Source organism: Leptodactylus fuscus, chromosome 1 (assembly GCF_031893055.1).
Source record: "Leptodactylus fuscus isolate aLepFus1 chromosome 1, aLepFus1.hap2, whole genome shotgun sequence".
Lineage (NCBI taxonomy): Eukaryota > Metazoa > Chordata > Amphibia > Anura > Leptodactylidae > Leptodactylus > Leptodactylus fuscus.
The window spans coordinates 358,944,924-358,970,165 of NC_134265.1; the positions used below are offsets into that span (position 1 = coordinate 358,944,924).

The following is a 25,242-nucleotide window of genomic DNA, read 5'->3' on the forward strand; positions in this document are numbered from 1 at the left end:
GGAGTCCCTGCACTCTAGTCCACGCCCTCATAATCTCCCGCTTAGATTACTACAACACCCTTCTCCACAAAATCCCAGCTAACACCCTCGCCCCCCTCCAGTCAACCTTAAACTGTGCTGCTCATTTAATCCACCTCACCCCCCGATCTTCCCCGGCTGCTCCCCTCTGCCAGTCCCTCCACTGGCTACCCATTACCCAGTGTGTTGAGTTCAAACTACTAACGCTAACATTCAAAGCCATCCACAACCTGTCCCCTCCATATATCTCTGAACTAATCTCCCGCTACCTGCCCACACGTAACCTCAGATCCTCCAATGACCTCCTGCTCCGCTCTTCTCTCATCCGCTCCTCACACAACCGTCTCCAAGATTTCTCCCGTGCATCCCCCATACTCTGGAACTCCTTACCAAGACACATAAGACTGACCCCCACAATCACAGGCTTCACGAAGGCCCTGAAGACTCCCCTATTCAGGAAGGCCTACAACCTCCAATAACACTATCACCGCACCACCATCTGTACAGTCTCTCCACTCACCTTCTCAGCCGGGATGGCGTATCTGAGCACCAGAGGGAAATACATGGTGGCCGTGGAGATATTTGCAGTAATGGCTTCCAGTGCTGGACTTTTAGCTTGTGTGTTTTTCCCAAAATGTTTTATTATTTTATTTAGATCAGAAATGAACAGAAAAACTGATCTGCTGGGGAGAAGAAAGGAAATATGTAATAATAGTAATAAATGATGATGTGTAATGTGCCCTGTGGTAACATAATGCCCCTCCCCCACACCACTATTATACGCTGTGCTAGGCAGAATATCTCTGTATTATATTCTATTATAAAGCTTTTGTCCCTATACTCCTGAAGTGCTGCAATGTGTGAGAAAGTGACAGGCAAAGTCCTGGATGGACGCAATATCTCACCCAGACTCCTCTCTTATGTGTAGTGAGTGAGGTCAGTACAGGGCTGTAGCAAAAACCTCGCCTGTGATTATTAACCACTTCTTTCCTGACAACGGGGCCCCCCGGAGCGCCTAGCCTGGGGGACACATGGTGTCATGGTCCATTCAGGCTGTTATTTAGTAACTTTTGTATGTTTTAAATGGATTTTGCCTGTTTCTGGGCTGTTTTTGTGTGTTTTTCCCTCCCCCTCCCCCTCTTTTTTCCCCCCTTTTTAGGTGTCACCATACTTACCATGGGCGTTTCCTGCAGCTGGGTTTTTTGGTGCAGCCATCTTCGGATTGGTTCTGAAATCCTAATTTTGCTTACCTGAGGATGGAAGAGCTGCTGACATCGCTGATCCGGAGAGCCGAGTCCAGAGGGGGAGAAGAATGGCTGCGGCGCTGTCTAGAAGATCCACATGCCCCGGAGGAATCTTTGGAGGTCTTTCATCCGGCAGCGCTGCTGCCCGAAGCACTCCCTGCAGAGCTTGGGAGAGGAGGCCGAAAGCGTGGCTCTGCTACACGCCGGACTGATGGGGGCGGGCCGCCCAGTGTAGTGCCGCCCCCTGTGTCTAGGGGGGCGGAGCCGAACGCTGCCGGAAGTCTGTCGGCGCCGCTGACGTCAGATGCGGCGCCGACTTCAGCTGCTTTACCGGCACCCGACTGTCTGGAGTGGGTGCCGGCATCCTCGTCTTCTGAGCCGGTGCCAGCGCCGCTGACATGGAGGGTGGCGCTGGTTTCTGAAGAGCTGCAGGCGCCCTCTCCCAGAGTGAGGGCGCCGGGACCTGACCGGAAGCGCTCGTCCAGCCGGGCGGCGCTTCCCTCCTTGGCTTCAGCCCTGCCTTCTGCATCTGGTGGGGCTGAGCTAGGGATGCATCAGCATGCTATGAGCCGGAGATCAGCGGCGCCTGCTCTGCTGGGACTGGGAGCAGCGCCTGAAGACCGACAGCTGCATGAAGTAAGAAGTGGAAGAAAGAGAACCAGGAGAAGCAAGGTTGTCTACTCCCCTCCAGTGTCCCCTGTGAAGAGGAGAAGTGATTCCAGCATCCGTGGGGTCCAGCCCAGGCAGGAGCGACACCAACAGGAACAGAGGGAACCGAAAACCGCCACTCCAGGGGACCTGTCATCTGATGAAGCTGATCGTGGGGGTGAGATACAATCTATCCCTGTTTCTCTTCCTTCTGTACCTAGCGTAGCGGACAATGCTAGCGTAGGTTTGATGTCTGAGTTCATGAAAGCGGTAATTAGCCTAGTTAAACCTAATGTTAGTTCTCCTGCTAATGTATGGAATAGCGTTAGTCAGACCTCTGTTCCTTCTGATGTAGAATTGCCCGTTTTAGAGAAGGGTATTGGTGTTCCAGAAATTGCTACTAGAGAAATGTTTTCTTGCGCCATATCGCCATTGGGTTTTCATTTACAGTCAGCTGTTAAGGAGCAGATATGGCATAACGAATACGTTGATTTGTTGTCCCTACTCCCGTCCGCTAAAGAGCATTTAGTTAAGGAGCCTAAGGCGGACAGGAGTGAGGACGATAAATGTAAGGGCCCGCCGCGGTCCTTTAATAACTGGTTACAGGCTTTTTGTATATTTGCCGCTGTGTATGGGGAAAAATTCCCTTCCTGTAGCGGTCTATTTCAGCATGTTGATATCGTATTGGAGGCATACCGCCAGTTTGGTGGAATGGCATGGTTCCAATACGACGAGATGTTTCGTCAAAAAATGGCGGTTTACCCTTCCTTGAAATGGGGTTCTAAAGATATAGGTTTGTGGCTGCATCTGATGTTGCCTCAGAAGGATGCTCCGGTGCTCCATTCTAATGCTAATGTGTCTGGTTCTGCTAATGCTAGTGGTAATGTTTTTCGTAAAGGAGTGTGTTTTGCATACAATGAGTCTCAGTGCAAATGGTTGGCGAACTGTAGATACAAACATGAATGTTCCTTTTGCGGGGGATCTCACCCCCAGTGTCGGTGTTATAAAAGAGCCAGCCAATTACAGCAAGCCCCCAGTACTAGAGAACAGGTTTCCAAAAGCATGGACTCCAGTGATGTTAGCAAGGCTGGAACCGTGGCTAAGGGTCTACCCAGACAGGGAGAAAGCTAAGTTGCTTTATGACGGTTTTAACAATGGTTTTTTGGTTCCCAGTTATTCTGGTTCTGGTTGCATTTGGGTTAACAATTTGAAGTCGGTTGAGCAGTTTAAGGACGTGGTTAGGGATAAATTGGCAAAAGAGATTGCTGCAGGTCGGATGGAAGGGCCATTTTCTTCCCCACCATTTGCGAATTTCCGGTTGTCTCCTTTAGGTATAGTTCCCAAAAAGGAGCCGAATACATTCAGGCTGATCCATCATTTGTCGTACCCAGAAGGGGGTTCGCTGAATGATGAGGTAGATACGGATCAGGCTTCTGTTAAGTACGCTTCTTTTCAGCATGCTATTTTGTTGTTGCAGCGGTTTGGTTGTAATGCATTAATGGCGAAGGTTGATGTGAAATCGGCTTTCAGGTTATTGCCAATTAACCCTATTGGTTATAATTCTTTGGGTTTGCAGTTTGAGAATGGGTTTTATTTTGACAAATGCCTCCCAATGGGTTTTTCGTTATCATGCTATTATTTTGAAGCTTTCTCTTCCTTTTTGCACTGGGTGGTTCAATGTCAGGTCCCTGAGGGGGGTATCGTTCACTATTTGGACGACTTTTTATTTGTAGGTCCAGCAGATTCTGATGTGTGTGCCAGGTTGTTGGAGGTTTTCGTGCAGTTGATGGAATATTTTGGTGTCCCCCTGGCAGAGGAGAAAACAGTTACCCCCTGCTGTGATATTGAATTCTTAGGGATCCGTATTAATTCCCAGTCTATGCAGTTTAGCTTGCCGGCGAGTAAGTTGCAGAAGTTGCAGGGGTTGTTGGTTTCCATGTTAGCTAGGACTAAATGTACATTACGTGATATGCAGTCTGTTTTGGGCCTATTGAACTTTGCTTCTAGAATTATCCCCATGGGACGAGTGTTTTCTAAGAGGCTGTATTTTTCCACCAGTGGTCTTCGGTCTCCCAGGTCACATATTCGCTTGACTGTTCCGATTAAGGAAGATTTATCCATGTGGCTGGAATTCCTTGCAAAGTTCAATGGGCGTACTGTCTGCCAGAGTCAATTTATTGATGGGGAACACTTAGAATTGTTCACCGACGCGTCAGGAGGTATTGGTTATGGTTGTTTTTATAGAGGTCATTGGTCAGCAGAGTCTTGGCCGGTCAGTTGGGTCTGCAATAAGGTTACTAAAAATATTGTGTTGTTGGAGCTGTTCCCAGTGGTGGTGTCGATCGTTGTTTGGGGCGGTTATTTTAGAGATCGTAGGATTTTGTTGCGCTCCGATAACAAGGGTGTCGTTTTTGCGATCAATACACTTTCCTCCAAATGTGACTTAGTGGTTAAATTGTTACGTCATTTAACGCTTTGTTGTTTGCAATTAAATATATGGTTGAAAGCATCATATATTGAGGGTAAAACTAATGTTATTGCGGATGCTTTATCTCGCCGTCAGTTTCACAGATTCAGGGAGCTGGCGCCTGGAGCGGACCGTCAAGGGGTTTCTTGTCCCCCTCATCTGTGGACTTTGATATGGGACTGATAGTGTCTAATTTAAGAAATTCACTGGCCCCAAGAACATGGGCTGCATATGCAGCCGCATGGAGGGAGTGGATTGACTTTTGTGTTGGTCTAGATACTGATTTTTGGCAGAGTGATGTGGGTTTGGGTTTAAAATTTGTGAATCATTTACTGTTGCAGAAGTTATCTTATGCGAGTGTAGTTAAGAAATTGGCTGGGATTTCCTTCTTTTTTAGACTCCAAGGTTTGCGTGCTTTGACGTCCTACTTTCCTATTAAACAGGTTTTGAAGGGTTATAGGAAGTCGGGATTTGTTAATCCTAGGAGGAGGCCTATTTCTTTTAGTTTGCTTGGTAGCCTCTGTCATGTGCTAGCATCCGTTTGTAGGACGGAGTTTGAGGTTTGTTTGTTTAGGACCGCTTTTGTTCTGGCGTTCTTTGCTGCTTTGCGGGTAAGCGAGCTGGTTTCCGCTAGTAGGTCTGTTCAATCCGGCCTATTAAGGGAGAATGTATGGTGTGAGAATGAGCAGGTATTCCTTCGTATTGTCAAGTCTAAGACGGATCAGTTAGGCAAGGGTACTGTGATTAAGTTGAGGCGTTTTCACAGTTCTGAGTGGTGTCCGGTTAGGATGGTTCACGTTTGGCTTTCTGTTAGACCTTCCAGTGGTGGGGTCATGCTACTTCATGAGGATCTTTCCCCTCTCACCATATACCAATTTAATTTTGTGTTGAAGGCTTGTTTGCGTAAACTCAATTTATCGGAATTTTCTTTCTCTTCTCATTCTTTTCGCATCGGTGCGGCTACTGAGGCGGCGAGATTAGGTCTGGAGGATAGTGTAATTAAGAGACTGGGTAGATGGGATTCTGATAGGTTTAGACTCTATGTTAGGCCGGATCTCCTTTTGGTCTAATTTTGATGTTTTTATAGGTAAACGAATGGTCATTTGGATCATTGGCCATTCATTTATTCATTGGGCACAGGACCGAGCTGCCAGGAGGCCCTATTCTGCGAACCTTTCCTTGGACCCCGACAAATTTACAGTGTATTGGCATGGGGTAAGGGGTTTGTCATGGGATAGACTTCCTGACGAGTTGTGTAAAGTTGAACAATGTTGGCCTGAACCTGATCTTCTTATAATACATGCAGGTGGGAACGATATTGGCAAGCGTAAGACCTTGTAACTGTTAGTTGAGTTTAGGAGGGATTTGTCTCAGTTTAAGTTCAAGTTTCCTAATTGTGTTATTGCCTTTTCTGAAATAGTTCCCCGGCTGTGTTGGTCCTATGGGGACAGGAAGTTTATGGAGCAAATCAGGAAGAGAGTCAATAGGAACATGGAAAAGTTTCTTCCGGTTCTGGGTGGCTTATCGTACAGGCACACAGACCTTGAAGGCTTTTGCCATGGCTTATATAGACAGGATTTGGTTCATTTATCGGATATTGGTTTGGACATTTTCAATTCAGGTCTGGAGAATTTAATCCAAATATGGCTGCGGTGTTTTGGTGGTGGGGCCATGTCCTAGGTACATGGCTTGTGGGTAATGGTCACCCAGCTAATGCTGGGTGGACTAGGTTATTTGGTGATTATTATTTTGTTATTTGAATCATTTGATATTTCTATTGGTTCAATTGTGTTTATTATTATTTGGTTAATTAAATTTATCCGTTATTTAGATTGATTAATTAATTATTTAATAATCTAATTTAACCCTTAATAAACACCGCGGCCTTATTTATCCACAAGTTTGTGTAGTGTCTTTTACTCTAGGTTTATTACTGTTTTTAGTTGTTTATGAATTGGGCCTATGACACCATGCAGCAGAGAGGAGCACATGCACAGGCGGGAGCTGGGCCTGCTGCTACCGCTGACCTTACTCCCCCACAAGTGATACATATGGGGGGGTAATAGTGGCTTTAGTGTTGTTGTACTGTGGGGTCACAATCCTAAGTGCTGACCATCCTGCAGATGTGACATCACACATTACACAGCCGGCAATATGTCAGAACTGAATGAATATACAATATACATAGACAATGTGAGTGTGAGCGATACCATGGAGATACCAGGCAATACTGTGACCTGTCCCCCTTATATCTGGCGGTCATACTTACGCTCCATACATCGGCTATTCTGACGATTTTATACATTGCCATGTTTAATGTGCAGAAATAAATTATTTAAAATCCATAAACCGGAAATATTTAATATCTGCTGGATAAGAAGTAGGGAGAAAACCCCAACATTAGTGGACGTTACATGATGGTGTATCTGCAAGAGTCAACCCAACCAAAGTAGTGGCAGGTACAGATGTAGGAAAGTTTATCCTGACACTGATAACTTGCTATATTTCTAAATTCTGGCACATTTTGCTTAATAAATCAACATATTTACCCCCCCAGTCCATTGCAATTTACAATGTCCACAGGTCTTCCATCCATATGTTATCCATTAGTTTATGATGTCCACAGGTCATCCATTAGTTTAAATGCACGGAGAGCATCTTCAATAATGGACAGTTTGTCCCGGGCAACCAGCATTCCCCCACACACTGAGGCAAAACATCACTGAGTGTCCAACGCTCTCCAAACCAGAGTGGAGCCAGGCTCCATAGGGATTCACCAGAGCTCCTGATGGTGGAGTTGGACTTGGTAAATTCTGAGACCTAGAACCACAACCGCCCAGAGAGTGTCACACATACAGCGCTCCCCAATTTGCAGTGGAACCAGAAAACCCAAAAATCACTCACCTAAGTGGGTGAAGAAACAGGAGAAGCTGGACAGCAGGGTTGAGTGCAGTACAGATGATCACCAGGGAATGGCAGAGGCACCGCAGGAAAGTCGTACAGGCCGAGTCGGTACACAGGAGGTCATGCAGAATCCAGGGGTAGTCAGGACGTAGTCAAACAAGCCGGGTCGGTACACAGGAGGTCACAAGGTAACAAAAGAGTGTAGTAGAAGAGTAGTCAGAAGTGTCGGGTCATCCACTGCAGGTCATGAGGTATCCAAATCACAGGTCAAGGAGAGGTGGACTAGGAGTCAAGTAGGCTAATACACAGAGGCCAAAAACAGGAACAACAAAGGAAGGCAGGGAAAAGGTAGACAGGCAGGAGTGGAGCCACAGGAGAGCTGATTCCAGAGGAAACTGAATAACAAGGGCTGGAGCCAGAATGAGGCCTAAATAGCCTTCATCCCGCCGCTGACCCTCCACACCCCGCAAGTATCGTTCTGATCCCAGGAGGAGACCATAATCCCCCGCAGACTATTGCGGAGGTTCCGGCCTTCCTCCTCCAGGGACTGGAAGTGCCAGACCCAGCGTAGGAAACAGAATGGGTCGGCAGCCTCCATGCAGCGCAGCAGAGGCTCTGCTCCTGGAGTATAACATATAGTTTGCCCAAGACGATTCTCCATTTGTCTGGTTTTGTAGAAAATAAATAAACAAAAATCAAGAAATTTTGCATATTCAGGTCCAACGCAAGAAGTGGTTAATTGTAGTCTTCACAAGATTGTGATAAACCCCTTGAGTGCAAGGACCCTTTCAGTAGTAGGAGCCCCCGTACTCTGGAGCTTCCCTGGGCACTGTACTCCAAAGATGGGGAATTTTAGGTTCATTGGACAATTAACTGTAGTAACTTCTATCACACGAGTAGAGATGGGCAAAGCTCCCGAGATTAATTTCAACCAAAATTTATGCATTTGTTTACTATTTCTTTGTTTTTAAAAGGAAAATTACAAACAATATTCAGGATTATAAATAATTTTGTATTTAGACATGGATTTTTCTCATTAAAATAACTGGCCCGGTGAAGATTGTGTATACAAGACAAGAAAGTCAGGATTTGATTCTTATGAGAATTTTCTTAATTTGATTTTAGGCTTCTTACTACCTATAAAGATTAATGTTACTGACTAGAGATGAGCGAGTAGTTAAATACTCAATATTCGATATCGTTTTGAGTAGCCCCTCAATATTCGACTACTCGAATCGAATATCGAACATTATTATAGTCTATGGGGGAAAAATGCTCGTTTCAGGGGTAGGCAACATTCGATCAAATTGAACTTACCAAGTCCACGAGTGAGGGTCGGGCTGGATTCTCCGAGAAGTCTTCTCCGTGCAGCGTCCCCGCGGCGTCTTCCAGCTCTGAATTCACTCTGCCAGGCATCGGGCCTGGGCAGAGCCGACTGCGCATGTCCGCACTACAAGAAAATGTCCGTTTACAGTCAAAGTGGCCATTTTCTTGTAGTGCAGGCATGCGCAGTCGGCTCTGCCCAGGTCCGATGCCTGGCAGAGTGAATTCAGAGCCGGAAGACACCGCGGGGACGCTGCATGGAGAAGACTTCTAAAGGTAGGAGAAGAACCAGCGTCGATTGTACGACTGTATAGCATTCAGCCAATCGACACTGGTTCTGCATCAAATTTTTCCATTCGAATAGCGAGTGGTACTTGATCAAGTATGAGTATTTTGAATACCGTAGTATTCAATCGAATACCTACTCACACATCTCTATTACTGACCAATCACTCAATGACAAGATACGTTCCTTAACGTTCCATAACTTTACCAATACATTTCATTGCTTCATTATTAATAAAGAGTTACAGTATTTAGTCTAAACCACCTTGTGATAGATGGAGAAATTACTGGAAGATATTGAAACTATTTGATAAACCTCACAGATAAGAAATATTGGAATCTTTACAAACTGGAAAACATCAGATTTGCTGCTAACCAAATTTCCATTCCATTCCGCTATTTGAGCATTCACTAATCTAACCTTCAGAAAAGGGGGGCTGGTATATTTTTTGTTCCTATATTGAAATATAGATGTAGCCAAATTTAACATGACTTAATGTAAGTAAACAGTTGTGGACATGATTTTTGATGTGAATTATTACGGTGCAGTGATCCGTCAGATTCAAGGTGAAGAGATCGACATCTGTATAATAAAGAAATCATTTTAGAAATAAAGAAACATTCATTTCAAAATACAACTTTTTTATCATTTCATCTTTTATTTGTTGGATTTCTCCTTGATGATTTTTGTAGAATTTAGCTCGGGTCTTAAAAGCAAAATGTGGAGTTTTGGGAAAAATATACATAAAAGAAGTCCAGCAGATGAGGTCAGTATGGCAAATATCTCTGCAATAGTCATGTCCTTTCCTTTGGTGCTCAGATAAGCCGGGATCATGGCCATCCAGACACTACAGAACAGCAGCATGCTGAAGGTGATGTACTTGGCCTCATTAAAACTGTCCGGTAATCTCCTCACCATGAAAGCCAGAAGAAAGCTGACAGCGGCCAGGAGCCCCATATAACCCAACATGGAGTAGAACCAGAGATCTGAGCCCTCATTACACTGGATGAAGATCTTCCCAGGATAAGACTGATGGTCAAACTCTACATATGGAGGAGACACCAACAACCAAATAACACAAATGAGAACTTGTACAGAAGAACACACCAAGACCACGGAATAAGAGACTTTGCTAGAGATCCACTTCACCCAGACACTGCCAGGTTTGGTGGCTTTGAAGGCAATACAGACTGTGATAGTCTTGGCCAGAACAGAAGAGACACCAATGGAAAAGAAGATCCCAAATGATGTTTGTCTCAGTAAGCAGGTTATGTCCACCGGACGACCAAGGAAGAAGAAGACACAGAGGAAGCCGAGCAAGATGGAGACCAGGAGGATGAAGCTCACAGTCCGGTTATTGGCTTTAACAATTGGAGTTTCCCAGTAATAGATGAAGATTCCCAATATAAACAATGTTATAATAGAAAAAAGTAAAGATAATCCTAAAAATACAAAGACCAAAATATCCTTCTCATATGATAGAAACTCATAGGTCTTAGGGATACACAGTACTCTCTTCTCATCAGGCCACTCTTCCTCAGGACATTTATGGCAGATGTCACTGTCTACAATTACACAGAGAAATAATGTGATCAGCAGATATATCATAAAGGATAGGTCATCAACTGAAGATTAGCAGGGATTTGACACCTGGAACTCATACTTTGCAGGCCAGGTGACATCAAATTCATTGGCCAAATTGCCCGTTTGCAGCTCAGTCTCTTACAAGTGAATTGGCTAAAATGCAAACAAAGAAGCTATACAAATGCCCAGCGCTATAAAATCTTTATCTCGGACAACCCCTTTAAGCTGAGGCCCTGAATAGTGTCATGCAGCAAAAAATTGCTGTGATGGAAAAACCTCAGCAGCAGCACATCGCGGTTTTTCCTGCAGTGCTTTTCACATATAAAATCTGGTTCTGGAAATCGCTACGTGTCCGTATATTGTCCGGTACTATGGGGGTGGGATTCACTAGAATCCCATCACCAAAACAGTGACTGCTGTGTTTTTTCCGCAGCATTTCCGCCAAGGGCAAACTGCAGTGCCTACGCCACATCTGTGTTTGGGTTTCCGTTCGGGGAGTCTGCTTGGGTACCCCATAAACAGAAACCTATATGCATTACAAAGCGGTTACCTAAGGAAACCACACAGACTCCATAGACTATAAAAGTGCAGCTTGCAGGACTTTTCTCTCCACACGATTCATGCGGAAACTGAGTGGAAACCACACGGTACTCATTACGGTCTATGGGGTACGTGGTTTTCTCAGGTAACCGCTTTTAATACATATAGGTTTCTATTTAGGGGTCTCCAAATGGACTACCCAAATGGAATACTGAACGCAGATGTTAATGGGGCCCTAAAAAGGGTTTTCATTAGACCCTAAAGAGGACCTTTCATCACTTGAGGCACATGCGGTTTTATATACCGCTAGAAAACCAACAGTGCGCTGAATTCTGAGCACTGTCTGCTTTTACGATGTGTGCCCCCGGTGAAGAGCTATAGGTGCCAGTACTGTAGCTCTTCACCGTCAGAAAGGAGTTTCTGACAGTCAGGAAAGCCCTTCCACACAGTAGCGTCTATAGTTCTTTCTTTCTTTCTTTCTTTCTTTCTTTCTTTCTTTCTTTCTTTCTTTCTTTCTTTCTTTCTTTCTTTCTTTCTTTTTCTTTCTTTCTTTCTTTCTTTCTTTCTTTCTTTCTCTCAGTACTACTGACTCCTGGTCAGGACACTACCCACTGCTGTCAGGACACTATCCACTGCTGTCAGGACGCTATCCACTGCTGTCAGGATGCTATCCACTGCTGTCAGGACGCTATCCACTGCTGTCAGGACGCTATCCACTGCTATCAGGACGCTATCCACTGCTGTCAGGACACTACCCACTGCTGTCAGGACACTACCCACTGCTGTCAGGACACTACCCACTGCTGTCAGGACACTACCCACTGCTGTCAGGACACTACCCACTGCTGTCAGGACACTACCCACTGCTATCAGGACGCTATCCACTGCTGTCAGGACACTATCCACTGCTGTCAGGACTCTATCCACTGCTGTCAGGACACTACTCACTGCTGTCAGGACACTACCCACTGCTGTCAGGACGCTATCCACTGCTGTCAGGACACTATCCACTGCTGTCAGGACGCTATCCACTGCTGTCAGGACGCTATCCACTGCTGTCAGGATGCTATCCACTGCTGTCAGGACGCTATCCACTGCTGTCAGGACGCTATCCACTGCTATCAGGACGCTATCCACTGCTGTCAGGACACTACCCACTGCTGTCAGGACACTACCCACTGCTGTCAGGACACTACCCACTGCTGTCAGGACACTACCCACTGCTATCAGGACGCTATCCACTGCTGTCAGGACACTATCCACTGCTGTCAGGACTCTATCCACTGCTGTCAGGACACTACTCACTGCTGTCAGGACACTACCCACTGCTGTCAGGACGCTACCCACTGCTGTCAGGACGCTACCCACTGCTGTCAGGACGCTATCCACTGCTGTCAGGACACTATCCACTGCTGTCAGGACACTACCCACTGCTGTCAGGACGCTATCCACTGCTGTCAGGACACTACCCACTGCTGTCTGGACGCTATCCACTGCTGTCTGGACGCTATCCACTGCTGTCAGGACACTACCCACTGCTGTCAGGACACTATCCACTGCTGTCAGGACACTATCCACTGCTGTCAGGACACTACCCACTGCTGTCTGGACACTATCCACTGCTGTCAGGACACTATCCACTGCTGTCAGGACACTACCCACTGCTGTCAGGACGCTATTCACTGCTGTCAGGACGCTATCCACTGCTGTCAGGACGCTACCCACTGCTGTCAGGACGCTACCCACTGCAGTCAGGACACTATCCACTGCTGTCAGGACACTACCCACTGCTGTCAGCACACTATCCACTGCTGTCAGGACGCTATCCACTGCTGTCAGGACACTATCCACTGCTGTCAGGACACTACCCACTGCTATCAGGACGCTATCCACTGCTGTCAGGACACTATCCACTGCTGTCAGGACTCTATCCACTGCTGTCAGAACACTACTCACTGCTGTCAGGACACTACCCACTGCTGTCAGGACGCTACCCACTGCTGTCAGGACGCTATCCACTGCTGTCAGGACACTATCCACTGCTGTCAGGACACTATCCACTGCTGTCAGGACACTACCCACTGCTGTCAGGACGCTATCCACTGCTGTCAGGACACTACCCACTGCTGTCTGGACGCTATCCACTGCTGTCTGGACGCTATCCACTGCTGTCAGGACACTACCCACTGCTGTCAGGACACTATCCACTGCTGTCAGGACACTACCCACTGCTGTCTGGACACTATCCACTGCTGTCAGGACATTATCCACTGCTGTCAGGACACTACCCACTGCTGTCAGGACGCTACCCACTGCTGTCAGGACGCTATCCACTGCTGTCAGGACGCTATCCACTGCTGTCAGGACGCTATCCACTGCTGTCAGGACACTACTCACTGCTGTCAGGACGCTACCCACTGCTATCAGGACGCTATCCACTGCTGTCAGGACACTACCCACTGCTGTCAGGACACTACCCACTGCTGTCAGGACACTACCCACTGCTGTCAGGACACTATCCACTGCTGTCAGGACACTACCCACTGCTGTCAGGACACTACCCACTGCTGTCAGGACACTACCCACTGCTGTCAGGACACTACCCACTGCTGTCAGGACACTACCCACTGCTGTCAGGACGCTATCCACTGCTATCAGGACGCTATCCACTGCTGTCAGGACACTACCCACTGCTGTCAGGACGCTACCCACTGCTGTCAGGACGCTATCCACTGCTGTTAGGACACTATCCACTGCTGTCAGGACACTATCCACTGCTGTCAGGACACTACCCACTGCTGTCAGGACACTACCCACTGCTGTCAGGACACTACCCACTGCTATCAGGACGCTATCCACTGCTGTCAGGACACTATCCACTGCTGTCAGGACTCTATCCACTGCTGTCAGAACACTACTCACTGCTGTCAGGACACTACCCACTGCTGTCAGGACGCTACCCACTGCTGTCAGGACGCTATCCACTGCTGTCAGGACACTATCCACTGCTGTCAGGACACTATCCACTGCTGTCAGGACACTATCCACTGCTGTCAGGACACTATCCACTGCTGTCAGGACACTATCCACTGCTGTCAGGACACTACCCACTGCTGTCAGGACACTACCCACTGCTATCAGGACGCTATCCACTGCTGTCAGGACACTATCCACTGCTGTCAGGACGATATGCACTGCTGTCAGGACACTACCCACTGCTGTCAGGACACTATCCACTGCTGTCAGGACACTATCCACTGCTGTCAGGACACTATCCACTGCTGTCAGGACGCTATCCACTGCTGTCAGGACACTACCCACTGCTGTCAGGACACTATCCACTGCTGTCAGGACACTATCCACTGCTGTCAGGACACTATCCACTGCTGTCAGGACACTATCCACTTATGTCAGGACTCTATCCACTGCTGTCAGGACACTATCCACTGCTGTCAGGACACTATCCACTGCTGTCAGGACACTACCCACTGCTGTCTGGACACTATCCACTGCTGTCAGGACACTACCCACTGCTGTCAGCACACTATCCACTGCTGTCAGGACGCTATCCACTGCTGTCAGGATGCTATCCACTGCTGTCAGGACACTATCCACTGCTGTCAGGACACTATCCACTGCTGTCAGGACACTACCCACTGCTGTCAGGACACTATCCACTGCTGTCAGGACACTACCCACTGCTGTCAGGACACTATCCACTGCTGTCAGGACACTATCCACTGCTGTCAGGACACTATCCACTGCTGTCAGGACACTACCCACTGCTGTCAGGACGCTATCCACTGCTGTCAGGACGCTATCCACTGCTGTCAGGACACTACCCACTGCTGTCAGGACACTATCCACTGCTGTCAGGACACTATCCACTGCTGTCAGGACACTATCCACTGCTGTCAGGACACTATCCACTGCTGTCAGGACACTACCCACTGCTGTCAGGACGCTATCCACTGCTGTCAGGACGCTATCCACTGCTGTCAGGACGCTATCCACTGCTGTCAGGACGCTATCCACTGCTGTCAGGACGCTACCCACTGCTGTCAGGACGCTACCCACTGCTGTCAGGACGCTACCCACTGCTGTCAGGACGCTATCCACTGCTGTCAGGACGCTATCCACTGCTGTCAGGACGCTACCCACTGCTGTCAGGACACTATCCACTGCTGTCAGGACTCTACCCACTGCTGTCAGGACACTATCCACTGCTGTCAGGACACTACCCACTGCTGTCTGGACACTATCCACTGCTGTCAGGACACTATCCACTGCTGTCAGGACACTATCCACTGCTGTCAGGACGCTATCCACTGCTGTCAGGACACTACCCACTGCTGTCAGGACACTATCCACTGCTGTCAGGACGCTATCCACTGCTGTCAGGACGCTACCCACTGCTGTCAGGACACTATCCACTGCTGTCAGGACGCTACCCACTGCTGTCAGGACGCTACCCACTGCTGTCAGGACACTATCCACTGCTGTCAGGACACTATCCACTGCTGTCAGGACACTATCCACTGCTGTCAGGACACTATCCACTGCTGTCAGGACACTATCCACTGCTGTCAGGACACTATCCACTGCTGTCAGGACTCTATCCACTGCTGTCAGGACACTGTCCACTGCTGTCAGGACACTACCCACTGCTGTCAGGACACTATCCACTGCTGTCAGGACACTACCCACTTCTGTCAGGACACTACCCACTGCTATCAGGACACTATCCACTGCTTTCAGGACACTACCCACTGCTGTCAGGACGCTACCCACTGCTGTCAGGACGCTATCCACTGCTGTCAGGACACTACCCACTGCTATCAGGACGCTATCCACTGCTGTCAGGACACTACCCACTGCTGTCAGGACGCTACCCACTGCTGTCAGGACACTACCCACTGCTGTCAGGACACTACCCACTGCTGTCAGGACGCTACCCACTGCTGTCAGGACGCTATCCACTGCTGTCAGGACGCTATCCGTTGCTGTCAGGACGCTATCTACTGCTGTCAGGACGCTATCCACTGCTGTCAGGACACTATCCACTGCTGTCAGGACACTATCCACTGCTGTCAGGACTCTATCCACTGCTGTCAGGACGCTATCCACTGCTGTCAGGACACTATCCACTGCTGTCAGGACGCTATCCACTGCTGTCAGGACGCTATCCACTGCTGTCAGGACACTATCCACTGCTGTCAGGACGCTATCCACTGCTGTCAGGACGCTATCCACTGCTGTCAGGACGCTATCCGTTGCTGTCAGGACGCTATCCACTGCTGTCAGGACACTATCCACTGCTGTCAGGATTCTATCCACTGCTGTCAGGACGCTATCCACTGCTGTCAGGACGCTATCCACTGCTGTCAGGACACTATCCACTGCTGCGTTCTAACGTTTATGCAGCCAGCCCAGCAGGACTCAGGACCCTCCACCCTGTTATGAGCAGACAGTGTGCACTGATGTAATTAATAATCTGTCTGCACCCTACGCCCCCTGCTGAGCTGGAGGTTGAAGCGGAGGAAGGCTCTCGCTCATAACATCAGACACATTAGCTGACCTCATATAGAGCCCTCCCTGGAGTCCCTGCTTGTATGACCTCTGCGCAGCTACAAATGACTGCACAGTCCAGCGGCCGCTGCACAGTCAGTGACCTGAGAGTAAGAACTGGGGACAGACAGTGACATATTAGGCAGCACAGCATAGGGGGCCCCTTAAGCTGTGAGGGCCCTGGGCAATTGCCCAGTTTGCCCCCCTAACGCTCCCCCTGGATGAAGGAACCGATTCAGAACCAAATTGGAATTTCCAAAAGTTTCAGGTTTGACCTGAAACTTTTGGGGTTCACCACACACAAAACACTACAATACTCAGGGGTCTCCTCAGAGGTGGTGGTCCGGGGGAGCTGAAAAAAAATGACAATTCCTACCTGTTATATTGGACATCTCTCCCTCAGAACACGGGACACAGTCATAGCAGCAGACATGATATCCTCCATTAGGAGCTTTTCTGTATCCCGGAGAACACGGCTCATTACAGCGGCCTTGTGGCTTCTTGTACATGTAGTAAATGATACACAATACATACAGTCATATATACAGCGTATATTATTACTGATCAGTCACACAGCTGGATTCTATTCATCATACTAAGACTAATAGGATTACATAACACCACCAAAACATAAGGCAATGTATATTCTACTCTATTATTATATACTATTGAAGGGAACTATATCTGTAATGGAAGTCCACACAGCGGACACAGCACACCGACATCTCTCAGGTAGAGGTCTGCAGCATTAATAGTTTGGATACACATAAAGGACTCAATGTTGACCATGTGTGGCTACAGGACCTGTGTAGCGGAAGAGGGGCTCAGGTGTCGGACCCCAATGGATGTATAATGATTGATTCCAAGAATAGCTCATCAATTAAAAAGTTTTCTGACCTTCTCTCCACTTTTTTCAGAAAACTGGGCAGCGGGTGGGCCACACGGTGGCTCAGTGGTTAGTACTGCAGCCTTGCAGCGCTGGAGTCCTGGTGTTCAAATCCCACCAAGGGCAGAAAACCATCTGCAAGGAGTTTGTATGTTCTCCCCGTGTTTACATGGATTTCCATCCCATATTCCAAAGACATACTGATAGGGAAAATGTACATTGTGAGCTCTATGTGGGGCTCACAATCTACATTTTAAAAAAAAAACAAAAAAAAAAAACTGGGCAGCGGCAGGGATGCCTTGGCCAGACACCTTTACTTTAAGGGATTGTCCAGATTTAAGTAGAGGGGGCAACACCCAGCCCTGAAAAAAATCAGCAGTATGGCGCCACTTTCAGCACCCGTCCCTTACACAATACAGAAATCTCTGACTGCTATATAATGTCTAGGGGCTTAAGATAAATCTTAGCTCCCACTGACCTCAATGGGCGTTGTGATGCAGTGATGGCATAGACATAAAACATTAAGAAACCAAACCAAAAAGTTAATTTCAGCTGACCATATAAAGAATCCTTCCATAATTCCAGGAGACAAAGAGCCGCTGTGTGAACTCAGACCAGGTTACGACTGCACCCTACTACTTCTATTAACCCTTAACCCATTGTCTCACATGTGTTATAATTATGTCATCCCATATAGCAAATATAGCCTAGAGTACGTAGTATGTCACATGTCCGGAAATCATTGTCTAGCTACGATTGTTGTAGTATTGATACCATCGGGTCTGGACGTCTTTGGAGTCCATTCAGACGGGACGGCTTTGAGGACATCAAACGATGTAGTGGTCTAACTAAGGTAATGGTGTCCTATTCTTGATATAGGTTATTTATTATCTATTTATTTATGTAGAAATATTTATGGAACAATGGGAGATTTGCTTACTATGCTATTTGCTACAGTCCTATGAAGAAGTTTGTGCCCCCCTATTAATCTTAATCATTTTTAGTTCTAAATATTTTGGTATTTGCAGCAGCCATTTCAGTTTGATATATCTAATAACTGATGGACACAGTAATATTTCAGGATTGAAATGAGGTTTATTGTACTAACAGAAAATGTGCAATATGCATTAAACCAAAATTTGACCGGTGCAAAAGTCTGGGCACCTCAACAGAAAAGTGACATTAATATTTAGTAGATCCTCCTTTTGCAAAGATAACAGTCTCTAGTCGCTTCCTGTAGCTTTTAATCAGTTCCTGGATCCTGGATGAATGGATTTTGGACCATTCCTCTTTACAAAACAATTCAAGTTCAGTTCAGTTTGATGGTCGCTGAGCATGGACAGCCCGCTCTCAAATGATCTGAAAACAAAGATTGTTCAACATAGTTGTTCAGGGGAAGAATACAAAACGTTGTCTCAGAGATTTAACCTGTCAGTTTCCACTGTGAGGAACATAGTAAGGAAATGGAAGACCACAGGGACAGTTCTTGTTAAGCCCAGAAGTGGCAGGCCAAGAAAAATATCAGAAAGGCAGAGAAGAAGAATGGTGAGAACAGTCAAAGACAATCCACAGACCACCTCCAAAGAGCTGCAGCATCATCTTGCTGCAGATGGTGTCACTGTGCATCGGTCAACTATACAGCACACTTTGCACAAATAGAAGCTGTATGGGAAAGTGATGAGAAAGAAGCCGTTTCTGCACGTACGCCACAAATAGAGTTGCCTGAGGTATGAAAAAGCACATTTGGACAAGCCAGCTTCATTTTGGAAGAAGGTCCTGTGGACTGATGAAACAAAGATTGAGTTGTTTGGTCATACAAAAAGGCGTTATCCAAAAAAAACAGCATTTAAAAAAAAACACATGCTACCCACTGTAAAATTTGGTGGAGGTTCCATCATGCTTTGGGGCTGTGTGGCCAATGCCGGCACCGGGAATCTTGTTAAAGTTGAGGGTCGCATGGATTCCACTCAGTATCAGCAGATTCTTGAGAATAATGTTCAAGAATCAGTGACGAAGTTGAAGTTACGCCGGGGATGGATATTTCAGCAAGACAATGATCCAAAACACCGCTCCAAATCGACTCAGGCATTCATGCAGAGGAACAATTACAATGTTCTGGAATGGCCATCCCAGTCCCCAGACCTGAATATCATTGAACATCTGTGGGATGATTGGAAGCGGGCTGTCCATGCTCGGCGACCATCTAACTTAACTGAACTTGAATTGTTTTGTAAAGAGGAATGGTCCAAAATACCTTCATCCAGGATCCAGGAACTGATTAAAAGCTACAGGAAGCGACTAGAGGCTGTTATCTTTGCAATAGGAGGATCTACTAAATATTAATGTCACTTTTCTGTTGAGGTGCCCAGACTTTTGCACCGGTCAAATTTTGGTTTAATGCATATTGCACATTTTCTGTTAGTACAATAAACCTCATTTCAATCCTGAAATATTACTGTGTCCATCAGTTATTAGATATATCAAACTGAAATGGCTGCTGCAAACACCAAAATATTTAGAACTAAAAATGATTAAGATTAAGAGGGGTGCCCAAACTTTTTCATAGGACTGTATATGGGATGACATAATTATAACACATGTGAGACAATGGGTTAAGGGTTAATAGAAGTAGTAGGGTGGAGTCTTTTGGTCGTTTGGAGTTTTAAATAGCCGAGTGTTCAGTATACATGTATGCCATGAGGAAGGTACTTCGGTACCGAAACGCGTAGCAATATTTTGACCTGAAAATTCGTGTAACCCTTTTAATGGAATGAAATAAAAGCTAATTTTTATATATTGGACGTCTCTTGGATCCTTTTCTGGTATTGAGCAGAGCGTTTTACCTGAAGTTTCAAAAAACATTAAGCCTGGACAACCCCTTTAACTCATGCCAGAAACATGGCATAAGTTATATATGAAATCTATGGCAGTCCCTGAATGGAGTAGGTTTCAATAGTGGCATATGAGACCTTGCAGGATGTACCAGATTTATTAAGAGGTTGGAGCCTTTCGATAATTCAGCACATCTGGCTCCAGAAGGGGAATTCATTAAGACTAGAGGAAATATGGAGTCCTTTAACAACTGCCCCGGTATACAAATGAATACACCCCTGTAAAATATCACACTATTCTCTTCTGGATGTTCTATTATTTTCTTCTGTGTTGCTTACGTTACGGGTCATATTAGGATCTGGAATAGATGCTTTGTTTCATCACGTCGCTACTAGAGATGAGCGAACAGTAAAATGTTTGATATTCGATATTCGTTTCGAGTAGCCCCTCAATATTCAACTACTCGAATCGAATATCGAACCCTATTATAGTCTATGGGGGGAAAATGCTCATTTCAGGGGTAGGCAACGTTCGATCAAATTATACTTACCAAGTCCAGGAGTGAGGGTCGGGCTGGATCCTCCGAGAAGTCTTCTCCGTGCAGCGTCCCCGCGGCATCTTCCGGCTCTGAATTCACTCTGCCAGGCATCGGGCCTGGGCAGAGCCGACTGCGCATGCCCACACTACAAGCGGACGTGCGCAGTCGGCTCTGCCCAGGACCGATGCCTGGCAGAGTGAATTCAGAGCCGAAAGACGCCGCGGGGAAGCTGTACGGAGAAGACTTCTAAAGGTAGGAGAAGAACCAGCATTGATTGGCCGACTGTATAGCATTTGGCCAATCAACGCTGGTTCTGCATCGAATTTTTCCATTCGAATAGTGAGTGGTACTCGATCGAGTACGAGTATTTCGAATACCGTAGTATTCAATCAAATATTTACTCGATCGAGTACTACTCACTCATCTCTATTTCTTACGTTACGGGTCTTATTAGGATCTGGAATAGATACTGTGTTTCATCACGTTGCCACCATTGGATGATCCCATAGAAACACATATAGAATAGATTCTCACGGCAGAGTATCAAAAAATTAAGACGTGCCAACAGTAATATAGGGGAGGACACGCATGTGACGTTCATGTTTAGCACAGCCGAGCATGCATGTTACTTCTAGAATCAGGATTAATAGTTCCTCTTACTCTGTTGTTCTTCCACCTGATTTCTCCTCCATCAGTATTCAGCTCACCGTGGTTTAGGGACGATTCTTTAAAAATACCAAATTGTAATAAAGTCATTGTAGCGTCATCGGAGTCAGTATTACGCCAAACCCAGTTCTTTATGTACCATACTGTGGGCACTTCACCTCTCTCATTGAAGAAAATATCATCTCCAGTGGGATCCGTGTACATGACATTTCTTACATACTTATGGAGCTGATTCTTTAAAAAAAAATTGAGAAAGTGGAGTTTTTTTATGTTTTTGTAGCATAAAAATGTAAATAAATATTTTTTTCCACTAAAATGTGAATTAAATTATGAGATATGACTACAGATTTCTGTCTATGGTGAATTGTTTCTTCCTTTGGTTTTATACACGAGATCTATATATGTAGCCTCTCCATTAGACTATGGACCACCAATGAGGTTTAATTGACCTCTAAATTAAAAATATCCAGTTTTATTCCACAATTCATATCCTACTAATATTATAAAGGTGAAAGTATTTGTGTTTGGATGTGTGTGGGTTTGTGTGTTTGGATGTTTGGATGTTTGTTCCTCAATCATGCCCAAACCGCTGAATGGAATGACGTGAGATTTCACACATACCTAGATGGCCACCAGGAAGGATTGATAGGTTACTTGGTATACCGCTCCGTGGTCACGGGTTTACTGTAAAGGAGGTCGCAGCAGAGGGGGGGTTGTAAAGGGGCTGGGGTTGCGGGGGGGGGGGGGAGAAGGCTTCCTGTAAAGTGGGACAGGGTATGGGGGGGTGGAGAGGGAACCGGGGCCGCAGGGGGCCAGGTTGTGCAGAGGGTGCAAAGGGGGCCGACACCAGGGTCGCAGGTGTGGGGGGGGAGGGGACCAGAGTCACAGTAGAGGAAAGAGGGCCGGGGTTGTAGAGGAGGGGTGGTGGAAAGGGAGCCGGAGTTGCGGGGGGTGGTGGAAAGGGGGTCGGGGGAGAGAAGTTGGTAAAGGGATGCAATGGGGGGGCCAAAGCCCGTGCTGCAGGTGGGTCGCGCAAAGCGGGAACACTGCTGCAGACGAAGTCGCGGCTACTGCTAGTACAATCATATATCAATACTAGGCTTCAGTGGACTCCCATGGCCACTAGTGTCACCAGTAGGCTGGTAGAGCCTAGACAAGGTTGGGGGACATCCGGGAATGAAGACCTGATGGGGGCCTAGTAGAGATGGGTAAGGTGAGTATGACTCCTGAAGAGACCCCAGAGTATAAGAGCATTTTGCACCAAAACTGGTCGGCAAATCTTGCGAACATTTTCAAACTGAATCTCAAAAGATTTTCCTGTTACGATACTGGTGATACAGCTGGAATCCAATAGCCAGGAAGGACGGCAGACACAGCGGAGTAGGAGACTTGGTCGATGGATAGCCAGAGGTCGGTGCACAGAGCGGGTAGTCGGGTGAAGCCAGGAGTCGGTACACGGAGCGGGTAGTCAGATGAAGCCAGGAGTCGGTACACAGAGCGGGTAGTCGGGTGAAGCCAGGAGTCGGTACACGGGGCGGGTAGTCAGATGAAGCCAGGAGTCGATACACGCAGCGGGTAAGCAGGAGAAGCCAGGAGTCAGTACACGGAGCGGGTAAGCAGGAGAAGCCAAGGTATACTGAGCAAGAATACCTCAGAGCTAGAGGACTGGGAACAAACACAATACTCAAGCATTGTTTATAATATGCTCTGGCTATATATAGGGCCAAACAGGAAACAAGATGGCCGCCAACAGGAAACAAGATGGCCATGGTCATGAAGCAATACTCGCCATATTAACTGTGGGCAAGAGTCAGGGAACAGCAGCCTCCAGTGGTGGGAGTAGTAATGACATTTGAATAGCGGCCACCAGTGGAGATCCTTGGAACAGCATCTTCACATGATGATGAAACACAGGTTCTAACACACAGACTCTGACATTACTCCCTCCTTTAACAGCGGCCTCTGGACGCTGTTTGACCTGGCTTGTCTGGATATCTTTGGTGGAATTCTCTAATCAAACGAGGAGCATTGATGTTGCTGATGGGCTCCCATGAATTTTCTGAAGGACCGTATCCCTGCCACTGTATTAAATATTGCAGACGGTTTCTGAAGATCCTAGAATCCAGGATTCTCTCAACCACGTAGTGTTCTTCTCCAGCAACTTTAATGGGACCCGGAGGAGGCAACAGACGACCTGGAAAAGGGTTAGGAACAACTGGTTTCAATAGTGAAACATGAAATACTGGATGTATCTTCATTGTCTTGGGGAGTTGGAGGCGGAAAGCTACAGAGCCTACTTGTGCTGTTATCTTAAAAGGACCGATAAACTTCTGTCCCAGTTTTACTGATGGTACATTGAGCTTTAAGTTTTTAGTAGACAGCCAAACTTCATCCCCTATCTGGAAGGTCGGAGAAGGTCTGCGTAACCTATCAGCTGTCTTCTTATACTTCTCTTGAGCAAGTTTCAGAGTCTCTTTTAACATCTTGAGATTTTGCTGTAATGCTTGGATTCTATCGGTGACTGCAGGAATGAAGGTTTCTATCGGAAAGTTAGGAAGAATATTGGGGTGGTAACCTAGATTTGCAAAAAATGGAGTTTGTTTCGTTGATGCATGCTGTGAGTTGTTGTACGAGAATTCTGCCACAGGAAGTAAATCGAACCAATCGTCCTGCAGATGACATGTATAACATCGTAGGTATTGTTCCAAGGTCTGATTGGTGCGCTCTGTTTGTCCATTAGACTGAGGGTGGAAGGCAGATGATAGATTAATATCGATATTTAATGCCGTACAAAAACTTCGCCAGAATCTTGAGGTAAATTGTACTCCACGATCTGAGACAACCTCATCAGGCACTCCATGAAGCCGAAAAATATTGTGAATCACAAGATCAGCTGTCTCCTCAGCTGAAGGTAATCCAGAACAAGGGACAAAATGTGCAGCCTTAGTGAGATGATCCACCACCACCAGAATGGTATTCTTCCCCTTCGAAACTGGCAGATCAACGATAAAGTCCATAGAAATTGATCCCCAGGGGCGAGATGGAATTGGTAAGGGCTGCAACAACCCCATAGGTGAAAAGCGTGGAATCTTATTCATTGCACAGGTACTGCAAGATGTCACATATTTCTTCACATCCTTGAGATGATCAGGCCACCAAAAGAAGCGGGATAGGAATTCTTGTGTCTTCTGCACTCCCTTATGACCCCCTATCTTGGAGTCGTGAATTAGTTTTAAGACTTCTAGTCGTACTGCTTCAGGAACATAGAGACGGTCCTCATGGATCCACACCTTGTTCTTGAAGACTAATGATAAATCATTGGGGGGATGTGCCAAGACTGGGTCACTTGTATAGGCTTCTCTTATCTTCCCCAGCAGGTCTGTGTTATGGATCACCCCAAAGAATCTTGATTCAGGGAGGATAGTCTTTGGTGGCTCTGCAGGAGAGGATTCAGTGGAAAACATTCGTGATAAGGCGTCAGCCTTACCATTCCGAGAACCAGGCCTGTAGGAAATTAAGAAATTAAACTGATTCAGGAACAAGCTCCATCGGGCTTGACGAGGACACAGACATTTGGCAGATCTGACAAATTCTAAATTGCGATGGTCAGTTAAGACCACTATTTGCTGTGTTGCGCCCTGTAAATGATGTCTCCATTCTTTGAAAGCGGCTACGATCGCTAGGAGCTCCTTGTTTCCTACATCATAATTCTTTTCTGATGAGGTCAGGCGTCTTGAG

General features: G+C 46.7%; 1 protein-coding gene across 1 annotated transcript in view; it reads right to left on the reverse strand.

Moving 5' to 3' along the window:
• Nucleotides 1-9,547: 9,547 nt before the first annotated feature.
• The window catches only part of LOC142185743 (vomeronasal type-2 receptor 26-like), a 29,175-nt gene continuing 13,480 nt past the window's right edge, over nucleotides 9,548-25,242 (reverse strand). The window contains exons 5-7 of the mRNA XM_075261098.1: nucleotides 24,900-25,008; nucleotides 16,959-17,082; nucleotides 9,548-10,455 (exon numbers count right to left, since the gene is read on the reverse strand). Coding sequence (XP_075117199.1) covers nucleotides 9,548-10,455; nucleotides 16,959-17,082; nucleotides 24,900-25,008 — 1,141 coding nt within the window. The remainder of the gene's footprint in view (nucleotides 10,456-16,958; nucleotides 17,083-24,899; nucleotides 25,009-25,242) is intronic.